General features: G+C 42.4%; 1 protein-coding gene across 2 annotated transcripts in view; it reads right to left on the bottom strand.

The window, feature by feature from the left end:
- Window positions 1–7283: 7283 nt before the first annotated feature.
- Window positions 7284–21347, bottom strand: part of MAN1A2 (mannosidase alpha class 1A member 2) — a 139385-nt gene continuing 125321 nt past the window's right edge. For both annotated transcript variants that reach the window (XM_057416009.1, XM_057416010.1), the window contains 2 exons: window positions 15554–15669; window positions 7284–11806 (listed from right to left, as the gene is read on the bottom strand). In XM_057416009.1, the coding sequence (XP_057271992.1) occupies window positions 11674–11806; window positions 15554–15669 (249 nt within the window). In that variant the 3' untranslated portion in view covers window positions 7284–11673. The remainder of the gene's footprint in view (window positions 11807–15553; window positions 15670–21347) is intronic.

Below are 21347 nucleotides of genomic sequence, written 5' to 3'. Positions count from 1 at the left end.
CTGTCATATTGCCTCTCCCCAGGGAGGTCCCTCTGGTGCATTTCTGACACGGGCTGCCTTGCTACACTTCTGAAAAGCATTATCTTCAAATGCCTCGGGTAATGTCTCATGGTATTTCATGTTCTAGGGATCATCTGCCAGGGGACCATCATCTTCATCCCTACTCATCAACTTCATGAAAGAGAAGCTAATATGAAAGCTCAGCAAAATAGCAAGATAACAAAAAGGACTTAGAGACTGTGAGCCTTCACTACACTTGTTTAAGGTTGGACTTGGAGGGCAACACCCCTCCCTCATCCAGGGATTCAGGATTGCTGCCATCCTTAATCCCTGACAACTAATGATGACCTGGTTCTGACTGTAAACTCAAAACCAAACTGAATTTCTTGGCTTTACGTTATGGAGATACTGAATTAATTTGGTGTATTCCTTGCCTTTGGAGATATTCCTGGGGAGATCTTTTCCTACAGCCTCCTTGAAAATGGCCATGCACAGCTCCTCTCTTTCCATCTGGAGACCACCAATGAATGGATCCTGAATGAGGCTGCAGAGCAACAGTAACCACCTCCCACACCATCATATCCTTCCAGTGCTGGAAGGATATTCTCCACTCTATAGGCTATCCCATGTAATCACCTCTTAGCCTGATCACTCCTCCATCCCTCATCCCATCTCCTGATGAACTTGAGTGCTTGAGGAGCACCAGCCTCCTTGGCACTGCCCTTGCCTCCAGCACCACCAAGGCAGGGAAGGTGTTTGGGAGAAGCCTTGACCTCAGGCTCAGGTCAGCACCCGGTTGTATAAAGGCAGTTACAATACATCTGCCTTTGCGAGTCTTCATATGTGTGCCTCAGTTTTTGCCAAAGATGACATGATTCAAGGAGTTTTAAGGTCTCAATACACAGGAGAGTTCCCCTAGCTTGTTGACCAGCTGGTTAACACTCCAAAGCCATGGTCTCGCCCATAACCTTTCTCAAGGACTTTCTCCTTCAGCCTGGTTTTAAGATCTTTCTGTAGAAGTGATGCTGTAGCACTTTCTCCTCAGATTAATTACTAAGTGATGCTCTTCATAAAGTCATCCAAGCCTCTTAAAAATCATTGCAACAGCTCTCAAGACTAAAGGGACAATTGCATGGTGAGTTCTTACTGCCTGAATAATGTAGTCTGGAGACTTTCATCCCCTTATGTCCAACGAGCCTAGTAACTTGGCCCCAGCTGAAACGTATCATGCACAAAAGCATCCAGACCCCATCTCTAGGTGTCAAGGGAAGAAGAATGTATCACTTTGCTTGGTGATTAGGCCTTTTCACTGTTAAAAGTTTATAGCTTATTTGCTTTTATAAATTTATGGCTTTGTATTTATAAATACAGATTTATAGCTTACAGTCTAGATTTGTCAAGGTTCAGTTTCTGGCTTTTGATTCTTGCTATGCTTGCTCCACTAGGATAAAAAGCTTTTGGAAGGCTGATGTTCGGCCCAGTGAAGGTACTTACATACTCTGTAATCACCTCATCCCTTCATTTTTATTTCTTTTTAGAAAAACTACCAGAATGGAGCATCTTCAGTTTCTCATCACAAGCTGTTTTCTTTCTCAAATACTCTTGCACCTCATGTTTTTCAATGTGATGATTTCATTGGAAGCTAGATGTACATTTTTATACTAATCCCACGTGCAACTTTAGGTATTTAAGGTTTGTATTAAACTGGACCAAAAGCACACTGGATTTTTACACGCACTTGGGCTTTCTACATGCTCTACTAGTAAATGCTGATGACATAAGAAATGGTTCATACACACCAGAAGACATGAAAACCATTTGATGCTGAGCACAGCGAGGTAAGTTTTACCTTGGAAAAAGTTGTTGAGGTGGATTTTTCCTCAGCCCTCCGAAATTTACTAGTTATATATTTACAGAGGGAAAACCTTTACTTTTACAATGATCTCATTTACTTGGAACACTCTGTTCATGGTGTGCTATAAATAAGGGAAGGGAAATAAGAAAATGTCACCACAGGAGCTTAATCACCCTTTGTCGTAAGCGTTGTGATAGGCTGCAAAGCGACCAGGTCTCACTGCAGGACACAGACCCCAGTGGGTACCTGGATGCACTGTCAGTGTCTCCCTGCTGGGGCAGGGAAGCAGGAAGATGTGTTCTGAAAGCTGTGCTGGACATCAGGGACCAGGCTGCTGGGGGCAGAGGCATCAAGGGCGAAGCTTCCTGCTGTAGTGGAAAGACTGGTGGGAAGTGGCCACTGGGGAGGTGTGGGTGACATCCCAGTGTAAGGACCAGGCTCACACGCTTCACAAGGAATGTCATGGACCGACTGCTGGGTGGGTGAATTGCTTCTTACGTGTTCCCTTCCTGCAGCTCTTGGACTAGGAAGCACTGGTCAGAGTGAGATCTGAGCCTAGTGCTTACTCCTCGGTGGCATCCTCTTATTGGAAAGGTAGGAATTTATGATCAGCTAGGGGATAGGAGTGATGATCGTTTTGTGCAGTTCAGCTCTGCTGGCGCTGTCGGTCTATGCCTCTTACTACCACAAGATGGTATCTTAAGGGATAGTTTCCCCTCACTCACTCTGTGCTCAATTGAACATTCTGGCTGCTGAGTTTGTGTTCACAGAACCTGCACTTTTATCACAGATAACACAGTGCAAGCTTGCTGGGGCAGGCTGCCTGCTACCAAGTACAGTAGATTCCGACAAACAGAGCCAAAGGATTAAGACTGATATATCATGTCCAGCATCCATGCAAGTGTTCATCCTCCCTCCACTCCCGCTAACAATCTTGGGTGCTTTGCAACCCCACTTACAAATCAAAATTTCACAGTGTAGCTTGAAACAGACGCTTGATGTGATGGATCTATTTCAAGAAAAGATCTTTTGTTCTTCCTCTAAAGACTGCTCAAGTGGGAGTGATGTCATGTGTAGCTGCGATGCTAAGTTTCTCCCTTCCCTTGTCCCTCCAAGCACTCCTGCAGCGAGTGGTGGAAAAACTATAAGTGATAAAGGTCATGCGTATGAATCCCATTCATTAGTCACTTTGGAGAGGAAAAATAAACCTACCTGTATAAGGACCAGTGCGATAACCCTACAATAATTGTGGGGCTCACATTGCACTGGGACATCACGTTATTCAGTGTTGTGTTTTGTACTTGGTTGCTGAGAGCCATCTCACTAAAACCAGGATGTTGCCAATTGCATTTGGAGCAGAGCAGTAAATAGGAGAAATTGCCTGCTCTGTCTGGAGAATGGAAATGTGTGTCTGTATCAGAGTGAGGTTAAAAAACATTTGGTTTCCAAACAGCAAGTTGACCTTCCTTTAGTATCTGTAGCAGTGCTCAGGGCAAGCTTAATGCAGCAGTGCCCACCCTTGATCATTTCCTGAGGCTGCAGACTCTACCAGAGATGTGACAACTTTTCTTTTTCTTTTCTTTCTAGAAGCGTTTCTCATCATTCTGAAAGAAAAGGGAAGGGAAGAACTCCAAAATATTAAACTACGAGTGACCCAAAGGCTCAAGGTAAAAAACCCAAAACAACCGAAGGCATGGAAAAAGATCCTGAAAGGTGTTATTTAGAAGCACTCTCAGGATTCTTGCAGCCGGACTCAGTGTTTGAAAAATAGGTGTTGTCTGTCAAGCAGCTAAAAACTCAACTACAGCCTTTCCTCAGCAGGAACCAGTTGCAATCTCACAGTACCCACAGAGGTTACCGAGCCCTCCCATAATGTATGTTTGCCCCCAACCAGGAATAAGGCTCCTCATGGTCACAGTTCATGTCCCACATCACAAACTTGCCACTGCCCTTTGCGTTGATCAGTTCAGAACATGATGCAGTGTCCCCTGCGCTCGGCTGGGTCTGCTGAGCCTTGCTGGTTCCTGAACCAGGGCACTTGGCACATCCTGGTCAGGCAGCTGCAGTAGGTGTTACACACACAGAAGAGGTTCAGTGTCTGGGAGGCAGATGATGAGTGCCTGACATTTGAACCTCATGTTCTCCATTTTGGAAGTCAGTCTGATACCATGACCGAAAACAAATCATAGCTTTCAAATTTTGGGCAGACTAGCCTGGATGTATCTTGAGCACATCAGTCAACAGAGGGGTGAACAAGGTGGTACCAGCACTGGAGTACAGCCGTATCAGTGGCCTTTTACTGACAGCTGAAGCTGGCAAAGAGGTTTCTACTGCAGGCATAAAATACGGATGTGGGCAGAGCATTTTTCTGATGCAGCCGACAAGCATCTGGCACTGAACATAACCTGCTCAGAGGGAACATCTCCAGGGCTATGCACCGTGCTCTGCAAAGGAGTTGATGTTTTCCTCATAGACTTCTGCTTTATTAAGGAATAGCAGGAGCAGGAACTGGAGGGAATCAGAGGTAATACACAGAAAGGTTTACTCAGACTGCACACCTGGAAAAGCAGCATTATTAAGGTTAATAAAGAAATCGATGGAACGATGTCTCCTGAATGTGGCAGTAAATTTTCCCCTGTTGTCACTGAACTCATCGAAGTCTGCTTCTGAGGAAAGCCATTAATCCACAAGCTGATGACTGGTGGCTATGCAAAGATTGGTGGGAGTTTTTTTCCTGGGGGAAATTTCCACTTCAGTTGAAATATATCTAAACAGAACCTGAAAAGCTAACTTTGCTGTGGTACAAGTCGGATTACAGCGTCTGAGGTTACAGAGGCTTGGCATAAGGCTTTAGCAGACTATAGCATTAGGTTGATAGGAATGGTTGTTCAAGTAACACTGGTTCTAAGATTTGATCATACTTACACCAATAATGTATGGGTTCTTTGAAATGATTTGCTTGGCTAAAGTTTAAACATTTGTAAGTGTGTCAATACAGATCTAAGGACACTTGCAAAAATCCCAGTGACCTGTCAGGGAAATCCCTTGATGTAAATATAAATGAGCGTAGAAATAACCCATAAAGCACCTCAAGTAATAACGGGATATGAATCCAAATAAAGGACAAGATGAACCATATGCAAGTATGGGTAAAATAGAATGTAAGAGCATGCAACAGATGGCACCTTCAGAGATTTTGTCTCTGAGGGTACTGATGATCTTTACTTACTTTGCTGTGCAAGAATCGTTACACAAAGGACTATTTGTGGTCTGTACCACTCTTCTATTTTAGTATATTCCTTGTTCCTCATTTCTTGTTCAATAACAAATCTTCAGATAAAAGAGACTGGTGTCGTATGTTGTTAGCGCTGTGTTTCAACACACTGCAATCTCTTTCTAATTCAGCCACAGCAAGTCTGGTGGTGAAAGTTCATCAGATAACCACTTTAAAAAACCTCATAGCAAGTATTTTGGTGATTTTCTATTCATTTATATTCTATTCTACTCAACCAGCATAGCAAACGTGAACCAATTACTCCCATCCATGTAGATAAGAAAGGGTTTTTTTCTGATCCAATGGCATTTTACACTTGACCTTTACTAGAAAGAGAGGTAACAGCACAAAGGAAGGGGATTTTGTAAATGTGGGACAGGAAGGGACCTCCTGTATCTTTGATTCAGGTACCTGAAAACGTAGGCAAGCACACAACCTCATCCGCATGTGAACCGGTACCAACAGAGGAATAGCTCCTTTCCAAAGCCCCCAGAATGCCTATGGCTTTGCAAGGAGAGAAGCCAACTCCCAGAGCTACAAGATGAAAGCTAAAAATAGCCCATTAAGGATTAATTTTAGGATTTTAAAATAAAGCTAATTAACATGCAGAGGAAAGGCGCATGGTCTCCAGGAAGGAGCACACACGGAGTATACGAGGGAAGGAAGGGGGGAGGGTGCCGTGCAGGCAGAGCACCAAAGGAGAAATAAGAGGATATTCGAGGATATTCGCTATGTATCCTTGGATAGAGGACATGCAAAAAGAGGTGTGTTTCAGAAAAGACAGAAGTAGAGGGATGAAGCGCTTAACTTGAAGAGGCAGGGATAATGCAGTGCAACCACAAAGGATCCCATTTGAAGAGCAGTGAGGATAGCCTTTGGCACTGGCCAAAATGTTGTATAGAAGGAGAGAGAGCTTGGTAGTACTGGACCAAGTGTGTCAGTGCTCAGTGGCTGAAACAGAATGTCACTGATAGACACAGCAAACATGCTTTGTTACAAGAAGTGACTTTCAGCAAGGTGGCTGTGTTCAGTGGATGCAAAGACACTGCATTGCCAGTGGCACTGCGGTAGGACACTGGGTGCATCATGAGCACGCAGCGCTTGTGTAGAAAGCTGAAGGCATAACTGGATCTGGAGATGGATGACGCACCAGGAGGGCAGGCATGTACCTTGTGTTACGTGCTGCACTGAGTTACAGCACTTCATAAGCAATTTTCTCTTATGAAGTAACTCTGAAGGAGCTCATGCATCCTGAGGCAGAAGCACCCTGGGAAGTCTGAGCATCACCAGAAGGGTGATAGATGAGGCCCTTAGTGATGTGGGATAGTGGTGGACTTGGCAGTGCTGGGGAACAGTTGGACTTGATGATCTTAAAGGTCTTTTCCAACCAAGATGATTCTTTGACCAGATACAAAGCACCAAAACAGGACAGGATGGCAGTCATGGCACGCCATGGAAACAAGGCACTGCATATGAGCAGTATGGCTGATGTCAGGCAGTAAGCATTATCTACAGCTAATGCAAAGCAGAAAGCAAATCAGGTTATTCACTTGCTGCACTGCAAAATGGAGAGATATATCAGCAAAAGGTGCAAGGGGGAAAATAGGCTCATGCAAAGTCATTTCCTCATAGCAATTTCCCTGTGAACAATATTAAACAACTATGAACTTCTTCCTTTTCGCAGAAGGCAGAGGAATGGATGGACAGAATTAACTGCCCAATTCACCATTGGGCTACTTAATATCAAGAAAAGCTGGGGGTTTAACCAGGTATCTTAGGAGAATTAAGTTCATTTAGTAACATCTTTTCTGCCTGCCCCATTTAGAATCTTTGAACTTTTTAGCCACTTCCACGCAAATGTAACAGAAGGGCAGATTTGTTTGTGGGAATTGGTGGCTTTCACAACAGCATATAGAAAGATCCTCAACTCGCTATTGAGAGAAATGTGAGCAGTACAGCAACCTGTTCAAGGCAAACCAGGGTATATGGGTTTAATTTTGCAACAGGGAGACCTGATACGTGTTTGACAAAGTCCCTAGGAGAGCTGCAGGGGAAAGAAAAGCTGCGGCACCATCAAGCCTATGAAATCAGGTCAACTTCACAGCCCAGTGCTGCAGGAGGTTGCTATTGGAGGCAAAGGACACAAATGGCACCTTTTTCACTTAAAGACATTCTTTATTCAATCTTTTTTATATACAATATTATTTTTAATCTGTAAAAAGTACATATGCAGGATTCCAGGTCAGAGGCAGAAGGTTTCCACATCAGAAGGCAGACTTTTGCCCTTTCATTATTTTGGAGGAAAAATAATCTGTCCATTTTAGACAAAGCAAGAATAAAGGCAGAATTCAAATCCAACCTCCACCAAGCGATTAGGATTAAAGGCAACAATTCACCATAACAAGTCAGGCTGTCTTCTTTTGACTTTGATGGTTCCCAACTTCCCTGGGCAATTCCAGAGCAGTTTGTTAGAAGGGGCTGACAGCCAAAGCAGCTAGTGCTTATCATCGCTACTACAGTTGTATGCACATAACCTGCAAAAGAGCTTGGGTTTCCTCTTTGGATTGCAACTCAAACTCTTGAGTCAGAAGACTGTTTCTCAACATACAAGGAGTGGAAAAGGGATGTCTTATCAGGGCGAACAGATCTCCAAACTACAGTGTGGATCAAGAGCTCGCTCTCATATTGCTCTGGTAACAAGAAGCCTGTTTCTTATTTGTCCCCTTAAAAACATGGACATAAAAGCCAAAGGGCTTTGCTTACATGTAAATTAGCATAGGGTAGACCATTAACCTTCAAGAATGGTAGTATAAGGAGTTTGTAGTCCTGCTTTTCAGAACTCAAGACACTCAACATTCAAATCTTGTAAAACACTGGGTGGGAATACGTCAGTGATTGGGAGGTAGAAGACAGTGACCCACAGATTTGAATTAGGGGGATAAAGAAGCCTCAGAGCTGCGACTGGCCCAGGGAACTACCGTTTGTTCCCTTTATTCCAGGGTACTTACTATTTTTCATACTTTTCTTAAACATTCCATTTTTAAGGACTACATTGTGCAGCAAAATGAACACCCCACATATTCAGGGTTATTTGTTCTGCTACGAGGACAAAGCTAAGAAGCTGACTTCTTGACTGCAGGACACACAGCTCCAGGGTGGTCAGTGGAAGCTGCAGAAATCTGGCTCCTTTGAAAACTCAAGCTCAAGTCTTAGGAAAAAGTTTACTGTGGATCCTGACAACAGGCAAGCTTAAGGCTTGGATTAGGAAAAGAACTGAACATCCTTGTTTTGACTGCATGCAAACAGGAAATAGACAATTCTGGGATTTCCAGGCTCTTGCCCAAATCCAGTGTGCCAAAACCGTACATTATTTTCTGTTCTTTATTTCATCCTGTAAGGGGAGAGAGTATTGTAGAAATTGGTAAAATGGGACCGCTACCTAAAGAAAAGGAGGATTGTTTTCTTAGAGAATACAGTGCAAGACTTGGAAACAACTAGGACTAAAAAGTCATTTTGTGCTTAAATTTACACTCTATCTTCATGAAAGTCAGACAGCAGCAACAGAATGAAATGGCAATATTCCACTGTACCTTCTGTACCCAGAGGGGAAACAGCCTGAGCTTTGGGTTGTAACACCATTCTGTGCATCAGAACCTACTTCTCTGTGAAGGACTCAGGACAAGAACAAGTCAGACATTTCAATATCCACACTGCTTGGTTATTACGCACACAACTCGCCCAGAACCCGTTACCTCCAAACTCAGCTTGCTCTAGGGAAATCTCAGGATGAGATTCATGAATGACACAGTAATTAGTCCTTAAAATTCATTATTTTTGATAGACTGTGCACATCAGTAGCTTCTGGAGGAAAAGGGTAGTTTGTGTTTTAAAAAGTGACAGACATTGTCACAAAAAGTGACAGTCATTGGGGTAACCGGAAAATGGGAAACAAGCGTTCTTTATTTGGTACCTGCTGCTAGTCTGCGCAAAGAAGAAATAGCAGTGCTGTATGTCTGCTTTGAGAAAAATACCATCCCAGAACATGAAAGGGCTTAGGTCCTCAATGCAAGCATGCTTGTGACAATGAGTTAAATCCACTGGGATTTATGGAGGAACTAATTTGAAGGGTTGCTCTTTAATTCATGACAGGGGCTAGAGGAGCAGCAATAAGAAGTTTGATGCTTCTGAGACTCCAAAATTCTGTCCTTGCCCTTCCTCTGAACAGACTGGCAGCCATTCTACATGTGCATTCATCAGGAGATATATGGGAACGGGTGTTATGGGGTGGAAAGTGCCTTTTTTTTTGGTATTTATTTTTTTAAACAGACGAATCTGCTTTTCCTCTTTCTCTTTTGTACCTGGAGAAATTGAGGGGAACAAGGAAATCAAGTGCAGTTTTAAACCAGTAATGGGAAAAAACTCAATTTGAAAACATAACCTATCTGAACTTTGGGAAATGGAAAATAACCAGCTCTTCAGTAAGCCACTGAATACCAATTAGAAAAATAAGTTATTGTGGGACTGGTAAGAAGAATCCATTTATTAAGTGACTTCTGATTTTAGATAAACAATTACTTGATTCAGTATTATTTACTATATCAATTCCTTTCTTGGTTCTTCAATTATTTTTATGCTACTGCTTCAGCTTAGAATAACTAAGCAACTGGTATTAAGGTAAAAACACGGAGACTGGAGTTTTTTCCAAGCGCTGTGTCTTCCTCTTCTGAAAATAAAGGAACTGGCTGGAAAAAAGCATCTGATAGCATTTTTTTTCTTAGATCATGATTTCTGTGTCTAAGTTAGTGTCAGAGACGAGTGAAGGAAAATTTTATGGGGGACATTCTACTATAATGTACAGTCAGATATGATAGAAAAGCTTTTCTATATAAAACTTCATATAAAAACATCTTTTGAAGGGAAAAATAGCACTCACTCCCTTCCTATCTGATGCTGTGCTGCTGTAGCTCACTGAAGAGTTCTACTATTCACCTCAGTATGAAAACACAATCCAGATCTTTTAAAGACTCAACCTGTGCGCTAAATAGGAGGGAAAGGAGCACCTCACAGCTCCTTTTCAGCAAAGGGGTCGGTCACCATGGCAAAAGGATTTGAGAGCTATAAAGGGGAATAGAAAGAACAATTTGAGCTGTAAGGATTCTGGAAAAACAGTTAAAAAGAAAAAAAAAAAAAAAGAAAGATATTGAGATGTATCCGAAGAGACTAAAATTTCTTTTAGTAACTAAGTGAAGACTGAAGCAGACTCCATGTAAGTGATGCACAGCACAGCCCAGGAGCTCTTGATAAAAAAAAGCCCTGTGCAGGTAGCAGCATCTCATTTCTCATAAACTAATGGCAAAAGAGACTTTAGTTTCTTTTTCTACCCCTGTGTCAGAGATGTTTCCAAAGAAGATCACGCTGCTTTGGTAGCAGAGTTTTCTAAATGAAATCAAAGGCAGCTCTGGGCTTCTGTCATACACAAACCTGCAAAGAAGGTTCTGTCAATAGTATCCAACTGAGGAAATTTAACTCTTAGGAAAAATCTAGATTGTTTAGCAAAATATAAACCAACAAACTCCTGCTGCTTAGCTCAAGGGGAGAGAGCATTTTTAAGTGCCATCTATTGTATCCACCTATAGAAATCATGAGAGACAGTTTTTCTCATTTTGTCATCTCTGGTTTTTTAGCTAAAAGAACTAAGACTAATCGGAGAATGTTTTTTCCCATGTGACATGATTTCTGAGGAAGGGAAGCTCAGGTTCCTTCCTACCCCTGCAACTCACTCCAGATTCTGACTGTAGCTTGCCAAATGAACAAAGCCCATGTTGCTGACAGAGAGCTACAAAGCAAATGCTTACTAAATGGGTTTTTTTGGTTGCAAGCATACAACACAGATCTTTCAGCATTATTCTGAAAAGGGGAAAATGAGGAGGCAACAGTTTTTATAGTTGAAAGTTTAGTTTTAATAGCTTTGTGGCCCTGAGAATGGCTGCCAGTCTGGACAAACAGATGCTCCTTAGGGAATTCAGAGAGGTACAGAAAGCAATTCAAATCCTGCTGCTGCTGCTGGTGCAGTGATGTTGCTTTTGTTGTTGCTTTGCTCATGCCATCCTCAAACAAACAAAAAAAGAAAAAAGAAAAAGAAAATCTAGGTATTTGGAAGCCACCTGATCTGAAGAGGTGACTGGTGTGTGTTCCTTGTTCAGAACAGCAGCAGCAGCAAGTTCCTCTCCCTAGATGGGAAAACCTCTTCTTCCTTATGCTGCTGTGCTTCTATTAAACAACAGATTCCATGTCTTGCTAAGGTTCAAAGCACGTGAAGTCTCTGTCCTGCAAATACCACACTAATGTGTTTTGGTCATGTATAAAACAGAACGTTTAACTTATCTATATGTTGAAGAGCTTCATTTCTCACGCTGGTACGTACTTGACTCAGAGGTCTAGTTTTATCAAGCGTCTGTCTCCTCTCCTGCTTAAAAGTCTCAAGTGGTCCATGTAAACAAAACAGAGCTGAAAACAGTCTCTCTTTCTCCTCATAGAGCTGTTTTTATCGATATGTAGGGTTTCCTGATAGTGTGGTGTTGGCTAAATGTAAAACAGGCAGAGGATGAGCTTCTGTGTTAAAAACCCAGTTGTCTAATGGTAGAAGGTCATCATTGGAGAACAGCAGATACAAATACCTAGACATTAAGAGAGAAAGGAAGAACAGCGGGTGTTAAAGCAGAGCAACAGACAAGCAGGGGCAACACAGCAGCTTCAGGCCCCACCAGTCAGCAGCTAAAGCTATAAACAAGTTACTTGCTTTCAGTCTTTGTATAGCACCTACACAACCTTCTTCATTATAATGATCTGAAGAGTCATTTTCAGCATGATCAAGCCCTTCAATGAAAAGTTGTTATAAAGGCAGCATTTTAATCTTTCCAAGTAACTTCTGTTTTTCAAGACTCCTTTTGAAGGCTTGCAATGTAAAACAAACATCAAGACACCAAGCAAAAGGATTTGGGGGACAGGGGAACAGAGATTAAGTTGGCAAAAAAGTCTTCTTAATAGAGTAAACCCACCTGGAAATGATTTAATCCAAATCAAAGATTTCAAAGAAGCACAAGAGAAGCCAGGTATCTGACTTGCCAATGCCATGCTGGAAGATGGTTCAACTTCTGGTGGGAGGAAATGGGCCAATATATTGCGCAGAGGGGATTCATAAACATCGTACATTATAAAGCAATGCAGAGTAAATGAAGCATGGAACAAGATTAAGGTTTCTGGACATACATGGATGAAGAGTATTTCTTGGTTCTTTTTTCTTAATACACCCTTTTGATGTGGCTGTGCTAAACTTTGTAGAAGATATTGGTGGAGAGATCTTTGTCAAGAGATCTTTGTCAAGAGATCTTTGTCAAGGCTTCCAAACTCAACTGCTAAAATTCAAACAACATTTATTTGTCCTGTTGCAGAAAACCCGACTGTGCAAGTGTAATATCATGGGTGCACAGGATTTCTCAGCTCCTGCTGTAGCTTGCTTTCCTGCTGTCCAGAAAATGACAGGTCTTGCAGCATGTGACCAGGAAAGGGTATCATTCCCATTAGTGGACTCGGTCACGTTCAGAATGTGCACACATATGGTTCTGCCTTCATTCTGCTGAGGCTGCTCTTACTTTGCTCTCTCTCAATCAGGGGCTCATAATATCTACTGTCTGCAGCCATGTGTCACTACCTGATCATTTTCCCATGGCCTTTATTTACCAGTTGTATCTGCAGAACAACTCAGTGAGTGAAGCTCTACTTCTCCTTCTCTTCCTCCCCAGTTAACTGCTTAGAGATGAAAATTTCTATTTGAGATGATTCAGTTTTGTCCTGCATGTCTAGTCTCTTTCTCTACATTTTTCATTTGTCTTTAGAGTGTCATTCCCATAAAACTTTGTTTCGTTTCACAAATAGGATATGATCCAAACCAAAAGTCAATAAATACTTCTGAGTTCTTTCCTAGAACTGTCTTCTTCTACAATGCTTTCACTGCAGTACATCTGAGCGATGCATCAGTGAACTTTCAGATACCCTTGTGATTATTTAAGATGCAGACAGGATTCTGGTGATACTTCAAAGGTCAGCCTTGTCACCACAGAAGTCCCTTAGGAGCAGATTTCATTCTCCAATTTAGCTTTTATAGGCAGATCTATCACATCAGATCAGCTCCTGGGGAGGTCCTGCTTCTCTGACTGAACCCATTTGAAACTGCTGCCTCTCTCTGTGGGAGTACAGCTTTTTGTCTCCAGAAAATGAAAGAGTAAGTGAAATAAAATTAGCCAACAGAGGAAGCAGCAGTGGCTTTCTTTTTTATAACGATAACATGGGGTAACAAAGGATTCTGACCATGGTGAGCAATTTGGTAAGGAGACAAGAACAGAATAGCCAGACTCTCCCTTTACACATGATGAACTCAGAGCCCCATCTTGCCAGTGAAACATGAGGTTGCCTGAAGCAGACACCCATACTGCTGCTTTCAGGACCTGCTTTCTCCCTGCTGCATTTTGAGCTCCCAATACCCAAAATCAATCTTCACGTACACCAGCTACAGCTAAAGCCTGAACATTTGAGATTGCCAATCCTGTAAACTCTGTACAGAAACCCTGTTTATTCTGCAAGCCTGCATGACATGCAAGACTGCCAAGTGGTTACAACTGTTTCTTTGTCATATAACTGTGTTGTAAAGACAGAAAGGGCACCTTAATGCATCTTCGCTGCTGACAAAGGGATATATCATTGTCCTGGGTTCAGCAGTAGCAGTCATGTTTCTCCTCCTTGGTAGCTGGTGCAGTGCAGTGTTTTGACTTTCGGCTCGGGAACAGAGCTGATAGAGATGTTTTGGTTTGGCCAAGGACTTTGTGAGCCTCATGCTCTGCCAGGGAGGAGGGGAAGCTGGGAGGAAGCAGAGACAGGACACCTGACCCAAACTGACCAAAGAGCTATTCCATACCACAGCACGTCATGCCCAGGATGTAACTGGGAGTTAGCCGGAAGGGCTGGGAGACGGCAGGGTTGGAGGAGGTATCGGTCGGAGCTTGGTCGGGCTTGGGGGGCAAGTTATCGGTCAGCTGGTGCTGAGGTGTTGTATTCTCTTCCCTTGTTATTTCCTTTATCATTATTATCATTGGTGGTAGCAGTAGTGATTTGTGTTATACCTTAGTTACTAAACTGTTCTTATCTCAACCCGTGGGAGTTGCATTCTTTTCGATTCTCCTCTCCGTCCCTCCAGGAGCAGGGGGAGGGCAAGAAAGGGGGGGAAGTGAGCGAACGAATTACCTGACTGGGTTTAAACCACGACAATCATCCATTCCATCACACATTGGCATAAAGTGGTATAGATAGATAAGCAGAGGCAACAACTCCTAATAGCAGTTCTGGCTTCATTCACACTGCCAGCAGTGGCTTCTGGCTATGGATTTACCCAACTAAAACATTTTCCTAGGTATTACACAAGGAGGAAAAAAAAAGGGTAGGGAATATAGCCATCTCAGACACTTTTCTTCCAGAAGCAGTCCATTCACAAGGTTTCAGGAAGGTAATTCAGGAATCCTGGTAGATTTCAATGCCAGAACAATATAACTAAATTCACCGATGTAACTTAGGTATCAGGAAAATTGTCACACATTAGAAGGCATTGCTTTACAGGCAAAACCCCAGAGTGATCCCAAACACGTAACAAGAGTGCTCTTGATGGCTGGTTTGTGTCAGTGATGGAGGAGACGAGTACACGCTAGCTCAGGTTTAATAAAATCCCCCTAACATATGCCTATCTTTATGCTAGTTTTTTTATGCTGTATCATGTCTGTAAGTCAGAGGTTACGACAGCATTTCTTGTTATTAAAGAGAAACATGGTGGAAGACCAATGACATTGAACATTTTTACCTTGGATCAAATATGCAATAGAGTGCATTAGCTTATGCAGGGTGGACCACAGGTGCCCTACTGATTTGACTAAAATGAAAAATATGCATGTAAGTATGTAAGAGATTATAAAATAGGCCTGAAACTCTTGCTTACACTAAAAAGCATTCTAGAAAAATTATGGGATACAGTCATTCAAGGGCATGAAGGACTTTTGTTCTATGCATTTACTCCTTTACAGTGACACACAGAGGAGAAACATGTTCTACAGTATCAGAGCATAGCACATACTTGTATGTGACATGTCAAGTCAGTGTATCTGTCTTTAAAACTAAAGCTCTCCCAGTATAAGTGTCTTGTGTTTGGGAAATTTCATTTCCTGCTGGTAGAAGGGCTATCTGGGACCTAAAGCTGGGAAAAAAAGAAAGCCCAATGCATAAACCACCCCAACAAGACAAGGGATTATTTCCTGAGCCACTACATTCTTCTTGAATCCTGTGGCTAGCTTTTAGAGTCAGAGGCAAGAGTGGAGAGAACTTACTTCAAAGTTTCAGCAAGGAAAAAGCTCTGCTGTACATCATCATATGTAGGAGATGAGGAATAAACATCCTTGACACCAGAAAAGCCACCACTGACTCGGCAATACTTGTCAATTGCCTGCAAAGAGGAAAGGAAAAGGAGAATTTAATTGTAGAGCAAAATCTGGAAACATGAAAGGCTCAGGCTTGATCAATGAAGGGTCCATCCACCAAATTCATGTCTCTCAGTTTATAGACAAGGATGTTGTGCAGGACTTTGCACAAGTCCGGGCTGACGACATCAGCTGCTCTGCCCCTATCCATCAGGTCTGTAGCCCCATCACAGAAGGCCACCAAATTGGTCAGGCATGATTTGCCCTTAGTGAAGCCACGTTGGCTGTCACCAACCATACTGTACTCATCTTTAGGGACTGTTGATCTCATCTTATAAACTCCTCTAGCTGCTGTTCTCTCCCCACATTTCCATCTCTTACAAGTGCTCTTCTCCTGTTCCCCTTTATACAGTGGAAACTCTAGTCAGCTTGTGAGCTGGACTGCAGGAGAGCTCTTTAATCTTTAAAGCATAAAGCTTAAATCCATAAACACTGGGCAATGGATCCATGATTCACAAATCACCCAGCTAGTCAGCTGCAAGGCAGTACTGCAAAAAGCACAATGGAAGAGGAGGAGACTGGAAAGAAGGTGTTAGTAGCTCAGAGGACCCCTCGCCTACACTTTCATTATTCCACTCACATGCACGACCTTACAGCACACAAGGATATCAGCCATTAAAACCAGCTCCAAAGAAACAACTCTGAAATGATTCACAGGTTATTTGTGCTTCCCTGCTGCTCTGGCAGTGCTTCCTCAGCAGACGCCAACTCTTTTAATAGATTCATGCAGGGACAGAAAAGGCACAGTGATGAAGGAAAATATTTGGTTCAGGATGTCTGTCATTACCAACTACCAAACACAGCTACATGTAGTTCAGTAATCTATGATTCTGCCTGTTAGCCTGTATGAAGTTTGTTTTGCATGGTGCTTTAGGCCTAGATTTTAATTAATTCTGGTTTTTGCCAGTTATACTCAACAGAAGCTGAGGGGAATCAAGGCAGGGGAACAAATAAGTTTTGAGTGATGTCCCTTTTCAGGCAGAGAAAACAACTTCAATCAAACTTAACTCTTCAAGGTCCTTACTACAACCTCTGCATACTAGAAATACTGGGAAACAAAGGAGAATTTTCTACTGAATACAGACACAAAGAATGCGGGCACATGCCATTACTGAAATCAGGAGAAAAAGTGAAAAGACAGCTGAGGAAGGCACCTAGGGCAGTGAGTCACAGCACATCAGGTACTACAGCTAACCTCCTGCTAGTATGCAGGAGGTTGCTTACTTTCCACGCTCACCCTGTGGAAATGTGAGGTTGTTCATAGATCAAAGAATAATCCAGACTGTACAGAGTTCTTTCAAAATTCTGAAGATTTAAAAATCTTCCTTAAAAGGAAGCAACAGACACTGGCAAAAGGATGTTACTTGGAATGGCTGTGGCTCTAGAGCCTGAGCTTGTGCCAAGAAAGGGACAGTGTTCCCTGGTGAGCTGGAATCCTCACAGTAATTCCTTATCTCCAGTGGAGCTTTCTCCAAGTTCAGATGGCAATGCTCCCTTTCTGTTGTGACTTGAGCCTGAAAGGAAAAAGTGTTTGGATGGGTTCTTTTCAGATGTGGTTACTGGTGCAGTCCAGGCTACACTGAGACTATTCCCATGCTGGGATTTGGCTTGACCAGGTTTTTCTCTACAGTCTGGACAGAAAGGCGTATGTGACACACCTAGCCCAACAGCATCACATGTGTGATGATCTCTTTGACTGCATACTTGTGCACAGCACAATTGATGCTGGATATCACATGGTAGAAAACAAGAAAAAAAAAAAAAGGAAAAGGAAGGAAAAGGACAAAAAGCAATTGCTTGGCTGACTTCTGCAGAACTAATGCATACGCTGCTTGTGGAACCATTTGCATGTTCCTTCCCACAAGTCCTACTGCTGCTAGGCAGTTGTCATATGAATAAACAAGAGCGAAAGTGCTTTGCTTTCTAGGCAGGAAATGAAGGCCTCCTCTTGTCACTATCCCCTTGTTTATAATAACTGCAGAATGTGACCTTGCCTCTGCTCTGAGCATAGCAAGAAGGGGGGAAAGCTCCAATGGTTATAATCCTGCCAGCATTTCTAGCATGCAGTGTCTGACCTTGAAGGTGCTCCTCTGGTCAGTGACTCGGCAACCCTGACACCGCATGCCACAGCTCAGACGGGAGAAACTTGCAACGATGGTGGCAAAATTAACAGAAGGAACAAATGGCCCCCTTGTTAAGACACTGTCTCCTTCTCCCTCAAGAATTACATCCCCAGATGAGCATAGGAAACACAACTTGTTTATTCTGGAAAGTGTAGATAACAGATAGCACTGAGATCTCACTCCGTGCTGTACAGGTCTCATACTTGGATAACTAAGTGAAAGACTGGTGAAGCTAGCAGGCTAGGAACCTGAAGAAAGGAAATGTGCGGTTTATATTGATTCCCTCCCTCTTACAATTACAAAGTAGCCTTATATCTTCAGAAATTTCTCTTTGGGGAGACAGCCTCTGGCTAGACTGGCACTCAGGATAGGTTGAGGCTTTATCCTAGTTTATGAGAGATCCAGACACTGCAGGTAGTAGTAATGAACTGCAGAGGAAACGTTCTCTGAAAGATTGCTATACAGGTGTTCATTTACCAATGCATAAACAGGCTGTCCTTGATTCAGAGGTGCTAGGACACTGGCTGAAAAGCCTGGTGCTGTAGACAAGCTACTTAAAAAAGCACTTAAAATTTGCAGTGTTCTGCCTTCTCACAGATCTCAGAGTACTTAATGCAGAGGCATCTGATTTGCCACCTAGATACTCTTCCACTCAAGAGCTGAAGACCACTCTGCTTGATAAAATGGTGCTAATGTTATTGCACCCTAGAATACAGAGAAGTCCTAGATGACTGGGAGGGTATCAAGGTAATGCTACGATTATGTGGCATTGGCAGTCTCAATAATTTTGGGATACCAGACCTGATGTTAGTTCCAAACAACTACAGAAACACATGTAAAAAATATAGGAGAATAAGAGTACAACTGACACTAATCAGCACGATTCTACAGGAAACTATCCTGCTCGCAGGCTTGCTCTCATTCTTTGAGGTCTACAAAATTGACAGATAAAGGGAACTGCAGAGCCATAATAAACTTGACAAGGTTTTAAAGCAATTGACATGGTACCAAGAGATGTTAAGACAAAGCAGCACTATACCCTAGCAATATCACTATCTTAATTTAAAACTGACTGACAGTGCTCTAAGAACACACTGGCAATATAAAATCATCACCAAACAGAGCTGCTTCTCACAGAGATCCACGAGGAGAGGTCTGAAGTTTTATCAGCCACTACAACACTACTGCTGGCAAAAATGACATAGGTAAATAACAGCAGACAGTGTAATTTGTACTTAGCAACTGGAGCCCAAACAAAGTGCGTTTCGTATAATCAGGCACACGGCCCTAAATCTAGACAGAAAGGCGTCCAGATTTAGAACCAGATTAGTCTGGAAAGTCAAGACACGGAGACACTTTGAAGAATTCAGTGGCCACGTAAAACAATTCAGTCTGAGCTCCTAATGGATATTTTCACACTCATTTTCACACAAGGATGATGAACTGGCGTGGGTGCAGACATGAGGAGAAAATGCGTCACAGTGAGAGACAACACAATTTGTTTACCATCTTAAGTAGACTCAGTAGCAAGCTTATTACAATCTAGGAAAACTCTTTGGAAAGAAAACATGAAGGAATAAAAGACATTTCAATATGGATATGAAGTCATAGGAAAATCCAGTGACTGACAGCTGAAACTAGACAAATTCAAATATGAAATAAAGCATGTATTTTTAACAGCAATTAAATAATATATGATAATAAGCAAATTAATTAATGGAAACATCTATGAGAACAAGTGGATTTTCTAGTTCTCTTTGTTGAAATCAGGAGTAGAACAGAATATGAGACAGTGAACTCTTGCCAAATACATGTATCTCAGCTCAAAAATGGCACAAAGTGGTATTTCATGGGCTATGACATACAGGGAGGCCAGATGATCTATGCTATTTAGAAATAAAATAGGAGGTGCCTCTAGATCAGACCCCAGCGCTCTCAGCTCCTCTGAGGGTGTTTTTGTGGTTGCATGTGTGGTGGTTCTTGACTACGCCAACAATATGCTTATAAAAACTGTGCTACTTTCTCACCAGCTGTGGTACTCATGGCTTCCAACCCATGAACTCTGAACCTGTGTTTCTTTCACCTCCCATCTATGCCTGGCTCTTTTCTCTCTTCTTGGCTTCACTAAGTAGAGAGCTATAGGTCTTTCCACTCCATCTTGCTGTTAATCCCCAATTTGCCTGAAGTTAGCCTGAACTTGAGATCTTCTATATTATTTTCACTGTAAGCAGAAACTCTGACTGAACTCTGCAGCCTCCATGGTGCAACCTTAGTCAGGCATGCAAGTCCCCATCAAACAGTTGAACCCTTCATTCACACAACTTAGATTAGTAAATGGCTTTACATACCTAATGCAAAGTGGCGGCTCTTATTGCTTTCAAATAATTAGCCTAAAAAGAATTTTAGTAATTTTCTGTATTTAACCTGAATATCTTGCATGCATATTTCTGTAATACTTTAGCCAGCCCCCCCCCCCCCAGCATACCACCATCCGATTTGGCTGGCCCAGTATAAGATGGATGTTGTCTCTAGTACAGTAGTACTGTCTCTAGCTAAGTACAGTATTAGGGAGAATTAGCCAGAAAGAGATAGAGAGCCTTGATTCCCTTGTCTGAGGGAATATAAGATTCAGCTTCCTGGTTCTTCCCCATAGTCACTGTATTTGGAGCGATGTGACTAAACAGGCCTTGGTCGAAGCACATCTGTACTAAAATGTTCAAGTTTTGTCCAAAAATCTAGATTATAAGGCTAAAAAGATGCTGCCAGTTGTGAAAGAGATAAAGAAAGTACAGTACAAAGCTCTGCATACACACACAATCCAGCCCTCTGTGCAAATCCCCATTGGTAAGAGGCAGAGAGAGCTCTCGGCTGGGAATGTTAACAAAAGCTCAATCATGCAGTGTACTTAAAAGCCAGGTGGTTCTGCAATGTATCCCAGGTCATCTCTGAAGAGTTCTTAAATTGGCAGAAGCAGACATCTAACATTTCAGTGAGTTAACCCAAACCCATTTGGGTGGGGATGTATTCATCCATTCAAACCAGCAAACAAGGGACACCACCAAGAACTCAGGCATCAAACAACAAGTTAGACCATGTTCAGTGTAGAAAAATAAGACCATTTAGAACTCAGAAACAAAACTCTGTTTCCACAACAGTTTAAAAGAGCAACTAGACTTCTGATGAGGAAACTATCATTCACCACAAGAAGTCTGTAATACAGATTTCAAAGTATGCTTCAGTGGTTGAGGCAAAAGGAAAGCAAACACAGTGTTGTACAAGAGCAGCAGGCCAACTGCTCTGTGTGGCATACCAGATTCTTCTCTGTTTATAAAAGGAGGAATAAGCACAACCAGTGCTGTGCGTGGTAGGGAAAAAGGAAAAGCAGTGAGTAGGTGTGAGGAGTAAGCACAGGAACTTATTATCTAAATGCAGGTAACAGAAAACCCTGGGGAACAAAAAGCTTCCCAAGCTTCTGTGTTAGGATGATGGTGGGGATAGAAACTCTGTAATCGTGGGAGGGA

This window comes from Pezoporus wallicus, unplaced genomic scaffold (assembly GCF_028554395.1).
Source record: "Pezoporus wallicus isolate ANWC-B61680 ecotype Strahan unplaced genomic scaffold, APGP_CSIRO_Pwel_v1 contig_6814, whole genome shotgun sequence".
NCBI classification, from domain to species: domain Eukaryota; kingdom Metazoa; phylum Chordata; class Aves; order Psittaciformes; family Psittacidae; genus Pezoporus; species Pezoporus wallicus.
This window is presented reverse-complemented; position numbering and strand designations above follow the sequence as displayed.